Source organism: Erithacus rubecula, assembly GCF_903797595.1.
Source record: "Erithacus rubecula genome assembly, chromosome: Z".
Taxonomy (NCBI): Eukaryota; Metazoa; Chordata; class Aves; order Passeriformes; family Muscicapidae; genus Erithacus; species Erithacus rubecula.
The window spans coordinates 22,222,622-22,245,372 of NC_136661.1; the positions used below are offsets into that span (position 1 = coordinate 22,222,622).

The 22,751-nt window shown below is 40.7% G+C and overlaps 1 protein-coding gene across 4 annotated transcripts in view; it reads right to left on the reverse strand.

Moving 5' to 3' along the window:
• Positions 1–22,751, reverse strand: part of RAI14 (retinoic acid induced 14) — an 88,501-nt gene that overhangs the window by 31,781 nt on the left and 33,969 nt on the right. For all 4 annotated transcript variants that reach the window (XM_079329842.1, XM_079329844.1, XM_079329845.1 and 1 more), the window contains exon 3: positions 7,480–7,610. In XM_079329842.1, the coding sequence (XP_079185968.1) occupies positions 7,480–7,610 (131 nt within the window). The remainder of the gene's footprint in view (positions 1–7,479; positions 7,611–22,751) is intronic.

The following is a 22,751-nucleotide window of genomic DNA, read 5'->3' on the forward strand; positions in this document are numbered from 1 at the left end:
CCAGGAGAACCTGAATAATCTTCTCCCCATTCAAAAAAAGCTTCCCTGCTGTGTTTGCCCATAAGATGATGCCATCAATCCATATCATCAGTGCTCTGGAGCCTTGCCCTTTTTCTAGTGCAGCCTGGATCAGTCCATGGCAGATGGTGGCACTGTGCTTTCAGCCCAGCACAGCTGGTTCCACATGTACTGGATGCTTGTCCAGGTGAAAGAAAACCGTGACCTGTACTCTGCTGCCAGTGCAAGGGAAAAAGATGCATTGGCAATGTGGACACTGACATTTCAGTGCCTTGGACTCCAGTTTATACTGAAGTGCCAGCATGTTGGATACAGCAGCACCCAGAGATGGTGAGACTTCAGTCAGGCCTTGAATGTATACTGCCAGTGTCCAATCTCCACTGGATTTATGCCCTGGCTTATGGTGCTGGCTATTAAAGGGTAGTTTGTGGCTTGTTAACAGAGAATGTGTCTTGTAAGTGAAGAGACTGGTGGCCATCCTGGCCTACAAAGTGATCAAGTCTAGAATCTGCTGACAGGAGGAGAAGTGCCAGCAAACCTTCAGCCTTGAACAAGGGGAGAGCAGACTTCAGGCTGCTCAGGGAGCTAGTGAGTAGGGCCCCCTTAGACAATGCTTTTGAATGTACCCCATCAGTGCTGATCACTAAGTTACCTCCTAAGGGCACAAGAGCAGGTAATTCCTAAGTGTTGGAAGTCAAGAGACAAGGCAGAAGGCCAGCTTGGCTAAGCAGTGATCCTGTCTGGGAAAAAAGGTGTGAAAAGGTTTATATCCACTTTATGGTGTAGGTCAGGTGCCACTGTAGGGACAAAATTCACATGGCCAAAGTTCAACTGCAGTTGAAGCTGCCCAGTACCATACAGGACAACAGAAAGAGTAATTTTTAAATACATTGATGGCAAAAGGCAGGGCAGAAAAAAGATCAGCCTATTACAGGGTGAAAGATGGACACCTTGCAAACATAGAAATGGATAAGGCAGAGACATGATAGGCTTGTCTTCAACACTGACAGCAGGCTGAGGAGATCCCAGTGGCCCAAGCTGAAGGACCATAGCTGCAAGAAGGATCAATGTTCCGTTGACCATAAACCTGTGTGGAATCAGCTGCTCCAGCTGGATCTCTATAAATTTATGGGGTCTGATGGGATTCATTTGAGAATATGCAAAGAGATGGCTGATATCACCACAAGGTCTCTCTTGAAGACTTTTGGGCAGTCCTGGAAATCCAGAGATGCTCCAGCTGACAGGAAGCTGGCCAATGTTGTCTTTAAAAAGCTTTCAAAAAGGGCCCTATAAACCAAGCCTGTCAGTTTCAGTTTATGGAGAAGATGCTTCTGGGAGGTACCGAATAATACCTGGAAGACAATGCAGTCACTGATCACAGCCAGCATGGCTTTATGAGGGGAAAGTCCTGCTCCTCAAACCTAACTTCCTCTCATGACCTAATTGATCAAGGGAAATCAGTGGATGTTATTTTTATCTTTTTGCATTTCAGCAGAGCTTTTGATGCTGTGTCTCACAGGATCTTTCTGGGCTCACAGCTGGACAAACACATCATGTGATGGGTGAGCAGCTGGCTCATGGGTGGGACACAAACAGTTACAGTGACTGGGGTGACATCACACCAGTGACCTGTCACTACTGGGGTTCTGCAGGGCTCCATTCTTGGCATTTTGCTCTTCAATACCTTCCTAATTATGTGGACACAAGACTTAAAGGGATACTAAGTACGTATGGGATGATTGGGATGAGCTGTTGACTCCCTGAAAGGCAGAGCAGCCCTGCAAACAGACAATGACAAATCAGAGGGTTGGGCAATCACCAACCATATTAAGCTTAAAAGCAGATTCTAAACCTTGGGATTCTAAACCTGGGCCAGAACAATGCCGGTTGTGTTTATTAGACTGGGGAAGAAGATGCTGGAGAGCAGCGCCATGGAAAGGGCCCTGGGGCTGTGGGTCCATGGCAAGGTGAACACAGGCAGCAGTGCCCTGGCAGCCAGCAGGGCCAGCCCTGTCCTGGGGCATCAGGCACAGCATCACCAGCTGGGCAAGGGAGGGGATTGTCCTGCTCTGCTCTGCTCTGAGGCAGCCTCACCTCCAGTGCTGGGGCAGCTCTGGGTGCCACAGTGTGAGAAAGGCATTAAACCATCAGAGAGTGCCCAAAGGAGGGCAGTGAGGATGGTGAAGGCTCAGGAGGAGAAGCTGTGTGAGGAGTGGCTGAGACTGAGGGGACGCCTCATTGCAGTTACAACTTCTTCACAAGTGGAAGTAAAGGGGCAGACATTTATCTCTTCTCTGTGGTGATCACTGACAGGATCTGAGGGAATGGCTGAAGCTGAGTGAGAGGAGGTTTAAGTTGGATATCAGGCAAACGTGTTTCCACCCAAGGGTGGCTGGGCACTGGAACAGGCTCTCCTGGGCAGTGGTCACAGCACCAGACTGACAGAGCTCAAAATGTTTGGACAGTGCTCCCAGGCACATGGTGTGAGACGTGGCACATGGTCTTGGGATGTCTGGTGCAGGGCCTGGACTTGGACTTTGATGATCCATGTGGGTCCCACGTAACCCAGATTATTCTATCATTCTATGCATTCTTACAATAGCTTCTTTAAAGGTAAATATTATTACATTTACAAGGAAACATTCTCTCTCAATGGTAATTAAAACTTTATCTAGTTTTTGAGAAGTGATGCTCTTCATGTCACACACCCCCACCTCCTTATACAGTAAGAACCAAAAGGAAGAAAACAAAAATGAATATTATGTTCATAATAAATATCAAGCATTTGCAGCTGGAATATGCTCTTAAATTTATTTTTAGTTCAGCTTTCAAGGCATGAACAGTGTCTTTCAAATGAAAAGATACCTTTTCTATTAACTGCTATTGGCATTAGTTTTGTGAAAGGGTCCTTAAAGAATAAATTTGCAGAGGTTTCTAAAGCTTTTTTGTACTATTGTTAGAGTAATTTTATTAAACAACAGCTGATTCAACTGCAGTTCAAAAAAATGTACAGAGATCTATTGTTTCACTTAATAGCCAAAAGCATTTAATTCTAGTTTAGTACCTTGCAGAAACATGTAAACATGGCAGTAATGGACTGGCACACTGACAAAATAACTTCAGGACAAGGAAGTGCTACCATTTATACACTGCAAATCCTTTCCAAAATCATTCCCCCAGCCCCCATCCCTCCACTTCCCCTCAATAATGACAGTAGCTTCTTAAAATAACAGCCCATCTGAACACTTTATCTTGTGGAAAGTGCAGCACGTGAATTAATCCAATCCTATCCGTTCCCAAAAGGGATCTTTTTGAAAACCATTTGTTGTTAGTTTAAGTGGATTTAAATGATCAAAATCCAAGCTGGAAAGCCCTGTTTTGTTGTTTAAGGAAGCTGGACCAAAAGAAAAAAACAACCAACCTATCTGGCAAAGTAAGACTACAATGACAGAGTCAGATTTCCAGATAGGTTCTATTACAACTATGCTTGGCAATAGTCTGTGCTATGTAAGTGGGAGCAACAATGAGACTGTGCCAACTTATGCCAAAGGTGGATTTGCTCCATGGCTTTAAAAGTGATTTATTGTTTATAGAAAGAACTTAGTCAAAGGCAGGGTGATGGTGTGGAAAGTGAAACGAGTCTTAAAAAACTATAATTTCATTACTCTGACAAGGCATATTTTTAAATACCTTTTTTTAAAGAGATATGCTGAGGAGTTACACTTCCTAATGAAAATTGGTAAATATTATCTCTAAGAAATATCTGTCTTAATACTGATACCTTAAATTAATGAGGTACCTAGACGTCATTATTTTAAGCATCTCTATTTTACTGCATGCCAACAAGTCACAAAGCAAAGGACCTAAATGACAGGGACTAAAGAGGACACAAAGAAGAAATTTGGGTGGTAATGTCCAAAACTGAGCCAAAGCTGGAGCACATAATAGCAGGACTCAGTGGGATGATACATACAGTAGTCAACCAGCCAAATAAAGACTATTGTCAGTTCTGGTCTCTGTTCCTTTCAGTTCAAGTATTTTATAATAGGAAGCCATCTAATTATAAATTAAAAGTACCTCTGCAAGCATGAAAAATTATCCTCTCTACCTTCTATTTAAAATAATGCACTATATTACTATATCTCAAAAATCTGGACAGTATTGAAAATTTTGTTTGTAGGGCTGTTAACAAAAAGAATGAGAAAGAAAAGTCTTAAAAGAAATGCATCACACCTTAAGGGTACAGACAATGACGGAGCTAACAAACCTGTATTTGTATCTACAATGTGTAATTGTTTCTCCTTTTTGCTTTCAAGCACATTCCAAAGTCTTTAATCACATTATGCACTCTGTTACATAATTGAAACCACCACGTTCTTCTGGTTAGTCAGCTTCATCCTAACTGAGTAAACAAATGCATCAATATACACCCACAGGGATCAATAGAACACTCATCCAAAGAGCTCCCTTCCCACATAGCACTGCAGAAAACTTCCTAAAATGTACCCAGAGAAACCACATGAGCCTCATGAGGTTCAACAGGGCCAAGTGATGGTCCTGCACCTGGGTCAGGGCAAACCCAAGCACAAACACAGGCTAGGCAGAGAACAAGAGGCAGCCCTGCCAAGAAGGACTTGGGGGTGCTGGGGGAGAGGCTGGACACACACAATGTTGGCTCACAGCCCAGAAATCATATCCTGATTTGCATCAAAACAATTGTGTGAGCAGCAGGTCAAGGGAGCTGATTCTGCATCTCTACTCTGCCCTCATGAGAGGGAACACTGGTCTATCCTGCAAATCCATGTCCCTCCAGACTGTAGACAGGAGTGTTGTGCAGGATAGTGACAACTGTTCCACATGTCCGGGCAGATGTTGCTGTTCTCTCGTGTACCACAGCTGTGACTCAACACAGAAGGCCAACAAATTCATCAGGCATTATTTGCCTTTTTAGCTGTCACCAATCACTGCCTTATTTTCCATGTGCAAGGCTCATGGGATGAGGCTCTGGAGAGACCTTGTAGCACCTTCCAGTACCTAAGAGGAAACCTACATGAAAGCTGAAGAGAGACCTTTTACAAGAATATATAGAGATAGGGCAAAGTGAATGGCTTCGAATCGAAAAAGGGTGGATTTTGATGAGGCAGTAGTAAGAAATCCTTTATCGTGAAAGAGGTGAGGCACTGGAAAGGGGCTGCCTAGAGAGGCTATGGAAGAACCATTCCTGAAGTGTTCAAGGCTAGGTTGCATTCAGCAATGTGGCCAAGTGTGGGTGTCCCTGCCTGTGGACTGAGATGATCTTTAAGGTCTCTTCAAAACCAAACCACTCTATGATTTTGTGAAACCTAAGCACAAGGGTGGACAGCTCTCCCAAAAAGCCCTGTGCAGATCATGATTTTCCAGCACAGGAGTTGCTGATGTTACAGATGGGGTAGCTAACAAACCAGCACCATGCTCTTGCAGCAAACCAACAGACCTCAGTGTTGGGCTGCAGAAAAGTCTAGTCCTCTAAGCAGAGCTTCTGAGGCCAGGCAAAAGCAGCTGTGTCAGGCACCCAGACACTCTGCAGGAATGAAGCACTGGTATCACATTGCAAATGTAGAAGAAACAAGTCTATACAGAAATGATGGCTTCACTCCATTGTGTACACACCAAAAAAATACTCTGGAGTGATAAAAGCACAAACAAGACATAGCCCAATATTAATAAGACACTCTGGAGAACATTTCTGGGCCACCTTCGATAGTTATGTCTCTCCAGGTTAGTGTCATTGCTTCCAAATCTGTCAGTCTCTATCTTTCAAAATGTAGATGGAAATAACCTGAGCAGGTCTGCTAAATTTCCCAAAGCACTGGAAACAGAATGAGACTTGACATGCCGTATTTCTGCATCACAGCAACACGGCTTTTCTTCCTTCTCTCTTAAGCTGCCTCTTAAACTACGACACAGAAAAAATTTTAGAAGTAAATGACAGTAAATGAACATACAGAACAAGAAGCAGCAGAGATCTTTATAGCACTAACTCACATTTGTTCCAAGTAATTGAAAGAAGTATTTGCAATGGCATTACTAGTAACAGCATCATTAATATAACTTCTTAGTTGCAAACAAAGAGTGAACACAGGAATTTTTTTATTGTAAGCATGTAAAGCTGAAAAATCATTGCACCTATACCTAGCTACATTCTTACAGTTAGGAGATACTGATAAATTCAATCTAGGGTGGCTCCCTACAAAAATCCATAATATCAATTCATACATGAAACTTGCAAAGTAAGTGTTACACTGGATACACTGTATCCAGTGTACAGCTTAAGAAATCCTAAGAATGGAGGTCTGAAATTATGCTGATTGTAAAAACATGAAATGCTAAATATAGCTGTAATTCTGAAGATTCAATGGCTAAAAGAAAACCATATGTATACAACTTTTAAAAATTAAAAACCTACTAAAGTATGGAGGAGAAAACCTGCTTGACGTAACTGATGACTTAGACGGCTGCAGTAAGAAATTGTAGGTCATTATGAGTCAATCCATCACTCATTTTCCTCAGATGCAAGCAGAAATAGAGCAGATGTAGGAAATTGAACCAGACCAATAAAGAAGCAGAGTATGACTCAATAAATGTAACCCAGAGGTAATTTAACAGAACTTAAGAGTTTGGTATAAACTGCTTTGTGGTGCCCTTCCCAAGACTAAACTGCCTTGTGGTGCCCTTCCAAGTCCTCCTTTGCCCATATTTACATAGAATTTTCTCAAGGTTTTGATCTTGTCACAGGATGTCTATTTCTCACTTATCCACTAAATCATCTTTCTGTGTCATAGGGAAGAAAGTGTAAATAAAGCAATCTTTTGGCTGTAGTTTTCTTAGTGAAATCTTTTATCTTCCACAGTTCAGAATGTTTGCAGGAGAACAGACAGGAGGAAGAACAGAAGATGAAAATGCTACATATGAAATATACAGCAAAAGGAATCTTGTTTACAAAACTTTCATTAATATGCTTCAATCTAAACAAGGAACACTTAGTGAATCCTTAAAATCCGCAGGAATTTAAAACTCTGTCACCATAATTTCAGTTCAGACAAACCCATTAGGATGAAAATTTATCTTAATTTCTGTCTTATTAAAGTAAGGTCTATAGGAAAAAATATCCACAAAGATTAATGACTTTTGGAGTGTACAATCTGCAGTGTTCTGCAAAATTCAAAAGTACCCTGTCCTAAAATGGTCCCAGCCCATCCAGTAGTTCGTTAACCCTTAAGTTACCTCAATGGGTTTATGACTTTGAAATGGCAATTTGAACCATGGAATTGCAAATCAAGACTTGCAGGATGTGTTGTGCTTCAGAAGAAAAAGAAACCCTCATTTTCAGGATCGTATCTGGTTTTTAACTCACAGAAGTGACACGTGCATCTAGGACTGGGGTTTGCCATGAGTTAAATTACAGGTTTTGGTTGAACTTACGCAGTTTTGCCCTCACTATCTTGTTTGGTGGCACTGGCTCCCTTTTTACCCAGCAGTGAAGCCACTTTCTCAGGGTCTCCATTTTCCACTGCCTGCAGTAGCCGATCATCATTCTTATTCCACTCATTGGTCTGAGAAAAAGGAAAAGAAAGAAGAAATATTATCAGTACCAGTTCTGTGTACAGGCTCTCCAGAATGATCCTGCATGCATTTATCACCACTGAAAGCTTAAACAAAAGCCCAACCCAAAGAAATGGCACAGACAAAGCTGTATAAAAGTAATCTGCAAGCTGTGTGACAGAGTTTCCCAAGGATTTGATGGCTTAAGCCAGGGCCTAATTGATGACTGAAGATGAACTGTAACTTGGAAACTGTGTAGATGAGTAGTGCAGGAAAAAAATACTGTATTTTCTTACTGTATTTTTAAAAATTCTCCTTTATTTCTCTAGTTCTGGTTTCCATTCCAGAGCTGCATCAGCCTCACTGGACCTTCACAATATACATAACATGGATAAGCAATGAAGTGCCTCATCTTATCCAGACCCCACCCTAACAACCCAGACCAGCCAAAACTTTCCATATTACAGGCTTTTCCCAGCTCACATTTTGTAGAGGCTAATGGGTTAAGTGACTGCTCTTTGCAGACTGCAGCTAGCTTTACTTAGTTTTTTTATCCTGTGTTGGTCTTTAAAACAAACTAACAAACCACTTACACAGTGCTACTGAAAGAGAAGAAACCACCCTACTTTCAGATCTTTCCAAACATAATCCACTAAATCTTTTTGATCCCTCTCAGCAGCTGAATCAGGAATAGGACATGATTTCCCAACTTGATGACTCTCCCTCCTCCTCTGAACGATCAGGACAATGGCCTGTTTCCTCTAAAAGACTTCCAAGGTTAATCTAGCAAGATCCTAAGAAAACAGAGGACAGTTAACCTTCTGTATTCCATGTGATCATAGCAAAACCAGCCCTGGAAAAGGAGTCGAAAGTTGCTCATATGCATTCTACTCTGAACGAGCAACAGTGTTCAGTCTGCAGGAAAAACAATCTGGTGCAGTTAAAAGCTGTATCCGAACCAGTGTTAGCACCCTGCTACACTCATGAGAGTTAACTTCAACAGCTATGGCTTTCTCTTTGACATCAGTCAGCTCAGCTCCAGCATCATTGCCTAATTATGAGCACTTGATACACAGCTTCTGGAATTACTGAATTCATGTTAATACACACCTTGAGAAACACTCAGCTTAATAAAAAAAACAATAAAAAACCACACACACACACCTCCTGCCCCCCCAACACCTTGTCCTTATGATCTATACAGATTTTTTTCATTCAGATACATAAAAACTCGGACATTTCTTTGTCTGGGCTTGTGAGGAAAAATGTATGATGTGCACATCGATATGAACCAACCCCACAGGCTGTTCACACCCTGAAAAACAGGAGGAACAAGAGGAAAGTGTTCCAGGTTAAAAGTTACTTAACAAACAAATTAAAAGAACCATTAGGGAGAGTACAGCATGGGCAGGAGAGAAGACAAGAGTTGAAAGAACACCACCTGGAACCAAGAGTACAAATGGCAGCTCTGTCAAAGGAAGTGGCATGCAGACAGAGCAACTGCAGTTTGTTATGGCAGTGGAATGACTGCTGGGTCAGTGCACATCCAGCAGAATACAGTCTTTACCCTTATGGCACTGCAATAAATTTCTATAGACTCTAGAGCAATAATTACATCAGAAAAAAAACCAAAAAAAAACGTTTCTGTAGCAATATTTAGACTCCATGACAATGAATGCCAGCCAAGCAGCAGGCTCCACCCAAAGTGCGACTCATTGCCTATTCCACATTTGGGGAATTTCATGCTTTAAAGGCAGCCAACTATTAAAAGCAGATGTTAAAAAAAAAAAAGTATCTTACTTGTAAATAAAAAATTTTAAAGTTAACATGCTTTATTTAACAGTATGTCTTTCATTTTGGAGTTCGACCTGTTTCTGAGTTTTTTTGCTATTCAGTCATATAAGATACTTAAATACAGGGTATTTGATGGATCAGCCTTAATCTACATGCACCAAACACATAATGTCCAGCCCAATACTAACCTAGATTTTGAAGAAAAAACCACAACATCTAATTTAAGATTTTTTCCTGAAATCTATTTAAGATGTTGACTTGAAATCACCAATTGCTTTTAAAACATGAAATACAGAAAAATGTTAAGATTAAGGCCTGCTGAAAATCCTTGGCAGAACAGCTTTCAGAGGAACATTCAGCTTTAGAGCACAAAAATGGCAACATCTTCAAGAAGCACTTTCATGAATATTCCTTCAATAGTCAGCTATTAAATCGAAATGTTATTGACATACAATCCAATATTTAGTGTTCTGGTACAAGCAAGTAAGCACACAAATACTGACTCTCATATTTAAGAACTATCTGAGATAAAGTGTCAATTTCCCCTTTGAGAAGCTGTGGTAACTTTATTAATCTATAATTACACCACCATTAAAATTCCAGACTAAATAGGAATGAACACAGTTGTGTCCCTCAGTATTTATGGAGTGTGGAAGTTGCATTGAGGAGTAACTCAGATATTGAATGGAGAGCCCTGGAGTATTCTGAAAGTGATTTTGATGATGCAGAGTGATGTTCACGTTCACAGTAAAACCTTCTATGACAAAAGGAATCACTCTTTTACAAGGACAGATTCTTTAACTCCTCTTTACTTTAGTTCTCAGCCACATCCTTTCAGGTATCCTAAAATGAACACTTTCACACAAACACAATTAAGGCAAGACTTAATGATGCCTCACTAAAAACTGCTTCCTACTTATCTGTACAGCTAAAAAGATTCCCTCATACTTTAGAAATAAATAGAACTGAACTTGGACAAGCCATTAAGTGACCCTGAAAATACTCAGTAGTATCAGATGTATCTCAGTGTCACGGAAAGGCTATCAGGGTACATTTCTTTATTTTTCACACAGAGCTGGAGAAATAATTCCTTTTCCTGCTTAGAGGAACATGGTAGAGGCTGGTGGCTAGGCTAGATCTGTATTTGGCAGTCATTTTACATTCCTGTTTTCTGTTCTATATCTAATTACTGTTTCTTCTTTCAAGCACTGTGACTCAGAGATGCTAAAGGAATGAGTAATTTTAGAGATTGTCACATACCTAAATCCACTTATATTAGTTCTTGCAATTGCATGTTTAACATCTATTACACTACTGTACCTGAAACTCTGTTTTGCTCCTAGAAAACAAAGGATACATACAGTTTCTCTTCATCATTGTGCAGCAGAGTTATGCTTATTTATAAACTAAAATATCTGTGTCCTACCCAAGATGTTCAAAAGCCATCATACTCTATTGCTCACATAAAGTAATCAATTTTTTCATTAAAGCAATCAAAATTCCATTCTAAGGCATCAACAATGTGTCATCATTGCAATTGTAGATGAAATATCAATTTTATGCAAGTTACAAAAATTTACAGACCTTGTTTTATTTTTGAAATGAAATATGCATATGTTCAACTGACGAAACAAGTATGTAGGCATCAACTGTTGTTCAAATATTCCTCTGATAGGATCAAAATGTTTTTATTCTTCCCCATTGTACTCAAAGACCAGCAGTGTACAATGCATTCCAAAAGTTAAAGGTACAGCTAATAAAATAAATGGCACACAATAGACTCTTAAAAACCTACATCAACATGGAATTGCAACCCTGCTGTCCATGTTTTTCAGGGGAAGAAAAATCTCGAAGGACAGAGAATATATATGACACCCTACCCAGGATTTGGCAAGCAAGTAGAAGGCATTTAAGACAATAGGGCTTTTAAAGTGCCTCATGCAATCAAATATTGCATAGGCACTGCTGTCCACAGCATATCAGAAAGCCCAGATTTTTGAACAGAGACAGTGACTGTTGCATTTCATTACATTTTTGGAAACTCCTGTAATATTAGCCTGGTTTTGACCCTGCAAGTCACAGATCATCAAGAATACCAAAGCCTTGGGAGGTAAATTCCGCTGGGATGATGCAAAACATGGGTACTCCCTGTTACTCTTCATTGCAAAAGCCACCTTGAACTGACACCATCATGCAACACCAGCATTTGTTTCTTCTGGAAAACATGCACCTGGGAATGCTCTCTTCTGCCAGGAGTACAGGATGGCCAGCAGAACTGGAGATCATAACTTCATAAACCCACTGCATCAGGCTTCCTCCACCACAGTCCCCAAACCACCCCATTCCACTTTTCCCAGTTGCCCAGACATTTCTGTAAGACCCCTGCCTCAGCTGTGCACCACATCCTGCCCCCTCTATCTAAAGATTGCTCACTTTCCTTGCTTTCAGCTCTCACCCAACTAGCATGGCATCATCCACCACACAGCCCTTGGGAGCTTCACCTCTGTTACACCACTCCTTCGGGTAACACAGGAGTGTTTTCCTTAGCGTCAGGGAGGTCTCCACATGGAACATTCTGAGCCACATAGAGCACTTCAAACTCAAGGTCAGCACAAAACAGCAGCACAGTCTTCAGGAAAATCTTTACTATAGAACAAGAGCAACAAAACCAACAGCTAAGCAGGTGCTTTTCATCAACAATAAAACTGGGGGTTCTTTTGTTTTCTTTTGAGATGTTTTTTGCTTGTTTTATGTTAAGACTGCTGCAAATACACAAGTTAGTCAACTAAGTATGTAACATTCTAGTAAAAAAACCCCAAACCTGAGAATCTCAGTATATACACATGTAATGAATTTGGAAGAATCTAATCATAGAAAAGATTACACATGTGAGTTCTCTTCACCTTTACCCCCACCCCCACCCATGTAGGCCACATGCCAAACAGTTATCAACAGTCTTCCTTCCAACAATTAACATTTTGCAATAACAATGGCTTGTGAACACATGCAAAATTGATGAAACACATATTTCAGCTTCACAGACTACAGCCAGTGCTCCACTCAGTACCTCTTCAGGTTTTGGGGAGGGGGAAGAGTCAGTCAGTTGTTTATTTGGGTTTTTTAAAATTTTATAGGTTCAGTATAGGTAGCAATAATGAGTATTACATATGCAGAGACAAAGTAATCTGATCAAAGCACAAGATGTGCAAGTTTTTGAATAAAACAGGTGTTTTTCAGTCATGCCCAAAAATAGTCAATATTTTCCTATTAATTTGCAGGGGATTAGATAATCATCCCTAATAAATTCTAAGATACAATACTGACAGTTGAAAGGGTGGCATGCTAAAATTCAAACATTGGGTGGCATTAAACACCGCTCTCAAGCATGCTTTTTCATTCTTGATCTTCAGTTTTCAGATGGAAAAGTGTGCTGGAAAAGGGCCTCACTCAGAAGCACCTCCCTGGTAACATTCAGTGTTTTTCATACTGAAACACTCATGAAGCTCAGAAAGGACCTGGCAGCACAGAGATAGCCACGCTTAGGATGGAAACCACTCCTACACAGGGCTGAGAACTTGATTGACTCGAATCTACACCATCAGTTTGTGGCTAGTGACTAAAGAAAGCAGTACTCAAGCCAATGCAGAGTGCTCACACCACCTTCAGTGGTCACCTCTCAAAACCACGGCTCTATCACAAACTTGGGCAGCATTTACCAACTGCACTGGCAGCTGTGAGTCTCTTGCAAGCTCTCTCTGTGTGTTAAAATTTGTACTAGCTGTTTTTATAAATTTTCTCTGTCACAAAGTGAACAATTTCCTTTCCAGAAGAGAAGCTGAGGAATCAAAACATGTTCGAAAAAGGTACCTACTATTTTCTTCATCACAATCATATCAGGATGCTAAGCTTCAATTGTCTGAGATTGCCAGTACATATCATGCAAGAAATAACATATAACAAGAGGTGATAGTTCTACTTAGCACTTGTACAACGTTTTCCATGAGCAAATACCTGAGCAAACATTAACTGGCAACAACTTTGTTTCTTTATCTTTGGCATGCAGCCTACAGGAGATGATTTAAGTGACCTTGCATTGTTGCAAACCTACTGGAGACGGAGTTATGTTATCTCCACTGAAATCAGAACTGCAGGGAAGCTGAGTAGCAAATTGAAATTCCTGATAATTTCAAACTCAGCAACTCAGTGTCTGAAGAGGAAAGGAATACTTACAGATTGGCGTCACAAACAAATGCATGGCAAAGACACTGAACACCACTGCATCACAAGGTCATCCACGAAAGTCCACATGTGCTGGACTTCCCAAGAGAGTTTTAAAAACAAGAACAATCTTATTGTACTGAATGCATTCACAAAACAAAACAAAACAAAACAAAACATCCCTTGAAGTTAAAATAACAGATGACAAGTTTTTCTTGAAAGAATGGCTTATCTGAAATCCTAGGAGCCACTGTATGTAGGTAAGGAGCTTACATCTTTCCTGGCCTTCCCATGTGTAATTTAGGGATTGTATTTGCCAGCAGCAAGCTTGGGTGGTGGGAGTGGAAATCTCACTTGCAGAATGGCAGGATGTTGTTGACTTTATGAGCAACAGCTTATTCCAGTCTGCAGCAGCTTCTCCCAGGACATTCAGAGCTCAGCAGATGCCAGCAGCTGCTGCCTCCCAGGCTCCTTCTAGTTGCCGTGGCTCCAGTCCTTGCTGTGACTCCCAAAGCCTGCCCTCGGCACGGATACAGCTCAGGGACACTGCAAGCTGACCTCTGCTGCACCACACACTGAGGCAGTGCCCTGAAAGGCCATGCCAAAAGATGCTGTGTTCATTAAATTCATCACAAGTAAGGTCTAGACCTCTAATTAAGTTGTCAGAAAAGCAAAGCGTGACAATGGCTTTCAAAGTATTCATAGTGATATTATCTAAATGTCACTAATTGCTACAACCTAGTCTTTTCCAGCTTCACTTGACCATCCATGCTGCCTGTTTGAGGTGAGTGATGGCAAATAACATTAATTATATTCTCATAAAAAAGATGAAACATTTGCAGCTCACAAGATTATATATGCCATTCTTTAAAGGTGGAAATGGCAGCAGTGCAAGGAACCTGTGCACATTTTACAACCAGAATCATCAGTCCATTGCCCTCCTCTTGCCTCTTGAGCTATGGTGCTTAGCTGGGGTAACTGGCCATGCGAATTGCATGAAGTCTGTTTGATACTGGAGGCTGTATTGGTGTCAGACCAAGAATTCTATTTGAATCAGAGATAAAAAGCACAACAGGGAAGGCAGGAAACAGTTGGAGAGAATGGACAAGGAATGGTAACAAAAGACTAACAGCAGATTGTCAGTAAACCTTGATAATTGCCCATTCACTGAGTAGTTTCTGTAGATAAAGAAGTGATTATTAGCCAAGCAAACCATTTTTTCATGCTGAACCCCAGAATAATGCAACTGAACAGCAAGTCACTCAGCAGGGCACTTCTATCAGCCAGCGAGGCTGCCGGGAAACTTTCCTGGCAGAAGGGGAGCACAAGCTGTGAAAAGAAAGGGTCTTTCACCAAGAGAGAAGGGAAGAGATGAACTGACTAAAATGGCCATCTGAGACTGCAAGTCTGGGGACTTGAGTGTGGGGGGAGGGAAGTTGTAGAAAAAAGTTGCGTGGTCTTTGCTTAAATGATGACTGGAATTTGCAGCAGGTTGTGAGCTCTGATCCAAGAGCGCTTAAGAGGGTAATGAAAGTGGAAATCAGTTTGGTGCTTTGTTGAAATATTTGTATTTCTTTCATGCAAGTTTCTTGGGTGTGTTTTGTCTGTTTTGGTGGTGGTTTGGTTGGGTTTTCTGAGTGTGTTTTTTTTTGCTTGCTTTTTCTTTGCTTTGTTGTTTGTTTGGGTTATTCTAAAAAACCCCTGTGGTTAGACTTTCAGTCAGGCTTTGAATGCAGAATAGCCATAAGGTCAGGAAGGGAACATGCACAGTTAAAGCATGGAAAAGTAGCCACTTCATAACTCAACTGCAAGACTTCATTTCTGTTAGAGCAAGAAAGAGAGCCTGAGAGGCAAAGTCAGCAGTGGTGGCCAAGAGGGCGTGACCCAGTTCACTAAGACCAAGGTTCACAGCTGGCCCACACTACCGAGTTTGAGGCACATGGTGGAGTTTGGTGCGGGCTGTGAGGCACACAGCTCACACATGCTGCTTGTTTCACTTCACACTAAAGATCACAATTTAATTTTTTTAAAATTCAGTTACTACTTCTTAGCCTTTTTTAAAATGATAATTCAATCTTTGCATTTCCTGCCAATATTATATCTAGGTACATCATGTGTTCTCTTTTCTTTTAAGCAGTTACTAATAAGCCATTTCATTCCATGGAGTATAAAGGAAAAGTGATGAGCAAAAAGCTCACAACATGCAAGGCCTTAGAACAAAACAAGAAAAAGTACACCTAAATCATTAGTAACATACAGCCAGAGCACTGGCAGTAAGTCCAGCTACTGTCCATTGTTTATCATCTCACACATCATCAGTACAGCAACTGAAGATTTATCTTTATTTTCAGATAGCAAAGGACATAGCAGTAACCACACCACATGCAAACAATCACTCTCAGTAAGACAGAAGAAAGTAAAGCCAAGAATTAATTGTGTATATTTGTATAAATGAAACAATGTTTATCTTAACACAGGAAAAAACACAAGGGACTTTCTAAAAATAAAGATGTTCAATCTATTCTGTTTGAAGTGACCATCTCCCATTGTTCTGTCTTTTCTCAAAGTTCTAAAGATCTGAGCTACAGAGAACTCAGATGACTGTTCTCATCTCGAAATTACTCAATAATTGCACTAAAACTAAAATATATCTAACAAACTACGGATTACTGCTGGACAATAACGCAGCAGCAGGAAGCTCTTCCCTTCAAAAAATCCATGAAGTGTCAAAACACAGACTTAAAAATGACCACACTTCTCAAATGGTTATCCAAGGATCTTCAAGTTATCCTTACCCTTAAATATAAAAACATATATAAACAAGAAACTGATAATCAGCATGAGACATATGAAAAAGACTGCTTCTAACAAAGTTTTAAGACTGAAGAGCTACTTAATCAACAGACTTCAGTTACTTACAAAGGTCAAATAGCAACTCACATAAAGCCTTTCAAGTTTTGGGATTTCCGCTGCACAACTGCACAACTGCCTCACTTGGGAAAAAGGGGAAATCAAGAAGTTCAAAGTAAAATTGCCTGGTTAATCTAACATGACCTTTTATCTGGTAAGTATATTTCAGTGGTATGTAGGCTGTAAGATACAGGGAGAATGCTAACTCTGCAAGCAAAGTTTATTCAGCTATTATGCTGATGATCTTGACAATCCTCAATACTGTGTTGGACACAGTGGTCTGCGAAGAACAGAGTGTGCCCAAGGACCAAGGCACACATCTGAACTCCTTGTTTCTAGGCAGGGACAGGAACAATCCCTTAGATTTCAACATTTAATGCCACAGACATATTACTTCCTTAGTGGAATGTTTGTAAATTCCGTACATTAAGCTATTAGAGAGTTCCCAAGGAAGTGAAGGATCCGGAGGAGAAAATGTGTGAGGAGTGGCTGAGGACAATTGATCAGTTCAGCCTGGAGGAGACTGAGGGGAGACCTCACTGCAGTTTCAGCTCCCTCACAATGCAAAGAAGAAGGGCAGACACTGACCTGTGCTCTGTGGTCACAGTGACAGGACCCAAGGGAATGGCCTGAAGTTGTGACAGGGGAGGTTTAGAGTATCCGAAAAAGGTCCCTCATCCAGAGGATGTTTGGGCACTGAACAGGCTCCCCAGGGCAGTGGTCACAGCAGCAGACTGTCAGAACTCAAGAAGCATTTGGACAATGCTCTCAGGCCCATGGTGTGACTCTTGGGGTGTGCTGTGCAGGGCTGGGAGCTGGACTTAATGACTCTGATTAGGTCCATTCCAAATCAGCACATTCTATGACTCTACAACTTGGTTTGGGTATCTGAGCTGACTATGTCTACCTAGATTTTTAACAGCATGCTCCAGTTTCTGTTGACTAGTAAACTTGGAGAAACTGGTAGTTGATGGATCTTCTTGATTTCCAATGGCCAAATGTATAAAATCCATCAGGTACTGACACTTTAGACCTAGGGCTCCATCTTTCTTCCTTGCCTATTGCTAAATGTCAAAACACTGCTTATCTTGCCACTTCTGCACAGTAAGCTGATTTTCATGATGTTTAGAGCTGTTACCCATTTTTCCTCCCCATTTTTCTGCAAAGGTGAATACAGACATAAAGGTTGCAGACAAGGAAAAAAAAAAATTAAACAGAACTGCACACTGTCCAGAACTGATGTAAGATGTACTGCTGTAAGCTGTACAGAAGGTACAAGCCACCATGGCACTTTGTGTTCATATTACAAATGCCTACATGAAATTTCAGCTCACAATGAAAGTCACTACCTTTCCCCCCCTCTGTTAGCAAGACAAAGTACATTACTTGACTAAACTTCACCATCTTAATATTCTCCACAAGTGCCAGAAAAGATCTTAGATATTTTTAAAAACATTTCACAATATTTTTATACCTACTAGAATGCCATTGTAGGAAGCAATACAATTTCCAAATCATAACAAAATATGTATCAACATTTCAAAACTATTCAGAGTAAAAAACAGTCTATTTATAGCTGAATTTGTCATTCTTGTAAAGGACATAACCACTGTTATGGGATTATAGCCTTCTATTCTGAAACCCATGACAAAGCCAAACAAAACACAGTGCAAGCATAGAGACAAATCCCTCTTCCAAGAAATTATTTTACTTGGAGTCTTCAAGGACTTAACTCAATCTCCAAAAGTACTTCACGACTACATAAGAAGGCAAAAAAGTTTCGCTATCTCTCTGATCTTCCTGAGGCCACTAACAGTTGTTAGTGCTGTGGACTGAACTCTAGACCTAATATTTGTCAGTTTCCAAAACCTAATATTAAAGAAGCAAGCTAAGCTCATTTGCTTTTACTTCCATGACTGCATTGAGGGATAAATCCAAGAGTCATAGGGAAGAGCAGGCAATTGTACTGCATGAAAATAAAATCCACTTCAGCTGCCAGTTAAGAACATGTGAGATTCCACACCACCACATCTTCCCACGTTGTTTATCCTCCACATCACATGCACTGAGAATCAGACAAGTCTTTTATGCGTCAGACTCTCTGTATGCAGAACATCAACTGCCCACACATAGCAGGCTGAAGCAAAAGGAGAGAAAGAACAAGTAGGCACTTACTCTGGCTCCTTTCCTTAGAAACTCATCTGAAGAAGGAGTTCCATTTCTCTACAGGCATGAATAATGATATGCACAAGCATTCTGTTCAGCAGGCATGGATGGCCTTGCCCTCCATCTGATCAGAGCCACAGCTTGCACAGCTTTCTCCAGGGAGCCCCTGGAAACCCAGTTTTGGCTGCCCCAAGCCAGTGCTGTGAGTTTAACCCTTGCCATTTGATCAATAATTGATCTATCTGCTGCCTGGCACAACCACTACAGCTCAGTATTAATGGACTAATCTGCAATTCAATAATCTATATTAATTTGAATATTCTTATCAAATAGTATATGATTTACTAGAACACTCAGTCCTTTCACTACAGTGCTTTTGCTAATTTGGATACCCTGCAACTCATCGAATTCATTAGGATAGCTCACAGGAGACAGCAAAAGCTACAAACAAGCATCTGCTTTTTTGTCATAATTAAAGATTCACTTGGCTCCTACTAACTAAGCCTAGACTGGACTATATTTGTATGTCACAATCATCAAGATACTCTCCTGTTATCAAGAGAAGTGCTGCCAGGGGTTTGCCTGTCCCTCCCCTCTAAGGAACAATGTTGCTGCTACATCAAGACACCCTATTGCAGGTTGTCTACAATTTCTTCACAAGAAGCTCAACAACATAGAGATTTTCAACTTCCCCAGCACAAAGCCACTGCAAATTAAAACCTATAATAAAATTATATACGAAGCATAAAATTCTGAAGGGCAGTCCACTCCCAAGTATCTCTGGAGAAAGAGAACACAACCCCAGGAAAAGTAAGTGGGCTGGCTGTGCTACCAGCCCTTTTCCCATCATTAAAAACATCCCTGCTACAGCTATAACCATTTCATCACAGTTCTTGCAGGGGCTGACATGAGAGAGCAATCCCTAATAGTATCATAAATCTTGTAAAGCATTTCCCCTTTGATGCTTACAAGCAAGACTGACCTGACCAATATTCCTAGCCATGCTCTCCATCAGGATCAGTTTAAACACATTTCAAAGACTGAAACTGCACACGAGGCCTATGTTGGATTTTGTGGAGGAGTGCACCTTTGAGTAACTACTGAATTCAGACATGCACTCAGGAGCAAATGGCCAGTCAGCAGCAAAGTAATTACCTTCTTTTTTCGAAACACGCTTTTCAATAATTCATGTGAAAGAGTGGAGGAGCAGAGGGAGAGCAAGGATTTGTAGCAGGTTTTACATCTTCATGGAAGAAGAGATAATGCCTAAGAGCTTTACGAATCATGACAAAAATGCAAAGACTGTGCATTTGTTGATTTTTTTGGTATCTTTTAGGAATCCATGTCACATATCTTAGGGGTTCCCCTCCATCTCATGAGATAGCAAACCGAAAATAACATACAAGCATCTTTTTTCTTCATCCTGTAACAGCATACTTAATAGATTCAGTTAATAACTGCAAAGGATTATATAAATAAGTTGAAAATGGGATATTTTCATTGCCAGAGACAGCAGAAGGTTTCCAAATTTTATGGGTTAAAAAAACCAATAAATTCAACAGTCTTTTGAAGATGCTAGTATAATCCTTCCAAAAATGAAGAGAACAGATGACTCAACCATATGGCTAGGTTCCACCAAAATTCTGTCTTGTAATCATAAAATATGATGTAATATAGTTTGGTCCCAGGAGAAGAAAAGGCGTTAGACATATGTGACATGCACAAGCATTGCCTGGATCCATCTGGCTAGATATTTAAAAAAGGTATTACACAAATGAGCAGGGTTTTCTAGAAGACTCCAAGATAAATATTTTTAAGCTTTGTCTTGGACAAGAAATCGGTATTGCTCTCAAAAGCTACATCAATACACCAGCCATTACCATCACAAACTAAATAGGTATAATGAACAAGTTGTTGCACTTTTCTGCAGCAATGCAGCTGTAAAAAATTTGCCTTTATAAACTTAGAGAGCAACCTGTGGTTTATCACTGCTACATGCTTAATAGGCATGAAACTGATTGGAAAAAAGAGTTTAAAGGACTATTTGGAAACCAAAAGAAGATTTTTTTATTTTAAAATATCTGGGAAGGACAAAAGAAAGTATGTCAATTCAGAATATACCTCACTAAGTGGCAAAGGGTGTCATTTTCTGCATCATGTAAAGGCTGAATTGAAAAAAGTTGCTGCGAAGGAAATCGGAGTAATCAACTGTAAAGTACTCTTGAATTCACTGCTGAAACGTGCAACAGCCATCAATACCTCAGTAACTCAAATATTTCACACAGTCCCTTGGAATTAATGGCAGCTATTTGGCACATTGTATTCAGAGTGCCATTTGAAAAGGTATGCCGAAATGCCTTAATTAAGCATGTAATGTCTAAGTGCTACATAAAAAAACCCTCCACTTTTTATAGTAGATGGCTTAAATCCATCCACAACTCAAGCCAGGCTCCCAAAAAAGTAAAATCATTTTTGCATGAAAATTAAAGAAAAATGACAAGCAGAACTAGTTGTGTTTCTTGCAGAGACAGAACTAGCAAGGAAAATTTTTTAGGGACTGACTCAGGTGTAGCTACTCCAAACTCTTTCTGGAAAACACCATGTTACCATTATCTCCATGTTATAACACCTTGCACGGCAACAGACCGCAGCCTGCCAGCCCGAGCACACACCAAGTATCCTTTTTCTTCAAATACTGAGTACACTTAACCACAACAAAAAAGAAGTTTAGAAAGAAACTAAGTTTCAGCAGAAACTAAGAAGCCAACAGAACACACAAGAGAACCAGGAAATGTATCTATGCCTCCCCAGCCCGGGTCCAATTCTTACGAAATCAAAGGGATAGGAATCATTGGGAAAGGCATGAAAAAGAAAACAGAACAACTATGGACAGTCTTCACGAACATGCAGTATTGATCCCTTTCTTTAAAACTGCCTTAGAGCTGGAAAGGTTTCAGAAGGGCAAAGATGATCCAAAACAACACCTGTATGGAGATCAAACAGGCTAAGATGCCTCAGCCTCGTTAAATTAAGGGGCACACAAAGATGACAAAAACCACTGAAATGGAGGAGGTGGACAGGGGTCAAATGTTACAGCACAGATGAGGGACCATAACATGACAGTAGAACTAGGTCAAAGTAAAACAATAGATAGACAATTGTACCAGTCTGAGGTTTCACCTTTACCCCGAGATCACCCCAGGGACATGAAGTGGTTCAAACCCTGGTTTTCTCTGAAGCAGCCAAAGAGAAATTGCTGGAGACGGTTTTCTCTTGTTCCAAGGATTGTTTATTATTTCTTATCTCTGGCACCTTTTACCTGGCCAGCAGGGTCTGCTCAGCCTGGCATCCATGGTGGAATCTGCCTGGTGAAGGCTTATCTTATATAGTTAGTACTATGTATTACATGTTTACAACAATTTTCCCAATACATTACAATTTTATTAAATTATCCAGCCCTGACCCCATCCAATCCAAGAATACCACATGTCACCCAACATGGATGACAGGGAGAAGGAGGAAAAGGTGCCCACCCCCCAAATTCTCCATCTTGGCCACGTGTCCCTTATCATAAACATTCAAAAAAACCTATTTATCTACGTTCTAAAAGTCTAATAAATACTTTACTAATCTTGGTAGCTTGTTTCCATTCTCTTTGTGTTGGTAACTTCCCCCAGGAGTTAGAATTCAGCACCTGTGACACCAGGGTCTCACTCAGGAATCTTTGAGACCCTCACCAGGGGGGTTTTGAGACCCCCAAGGAAGCCAGGGGTACGCCCTGGGCTCCCACAGACAATACCAAACACGTGGAAGTCCTTTCCAAGGATGTTGCAGACAATAGGTTTATGTGGGTTCAGGGAGGAACTGATCAAACATTAGGCAGAAGCATTCACTACAGGTTTGGAAGAGTTTCCACATGTGTGGGAAACTGCTTGAGCTGAAACTACTCAGCAGCTAGGAGAGTATTAAGGAGAAGTGTTGTACACACTTGTTCTTTCCTAGATATGTCCCAACAGGCACCACTGAAACAAAAGACTAGGGATCCTCAAACTGAGCATTCTGTT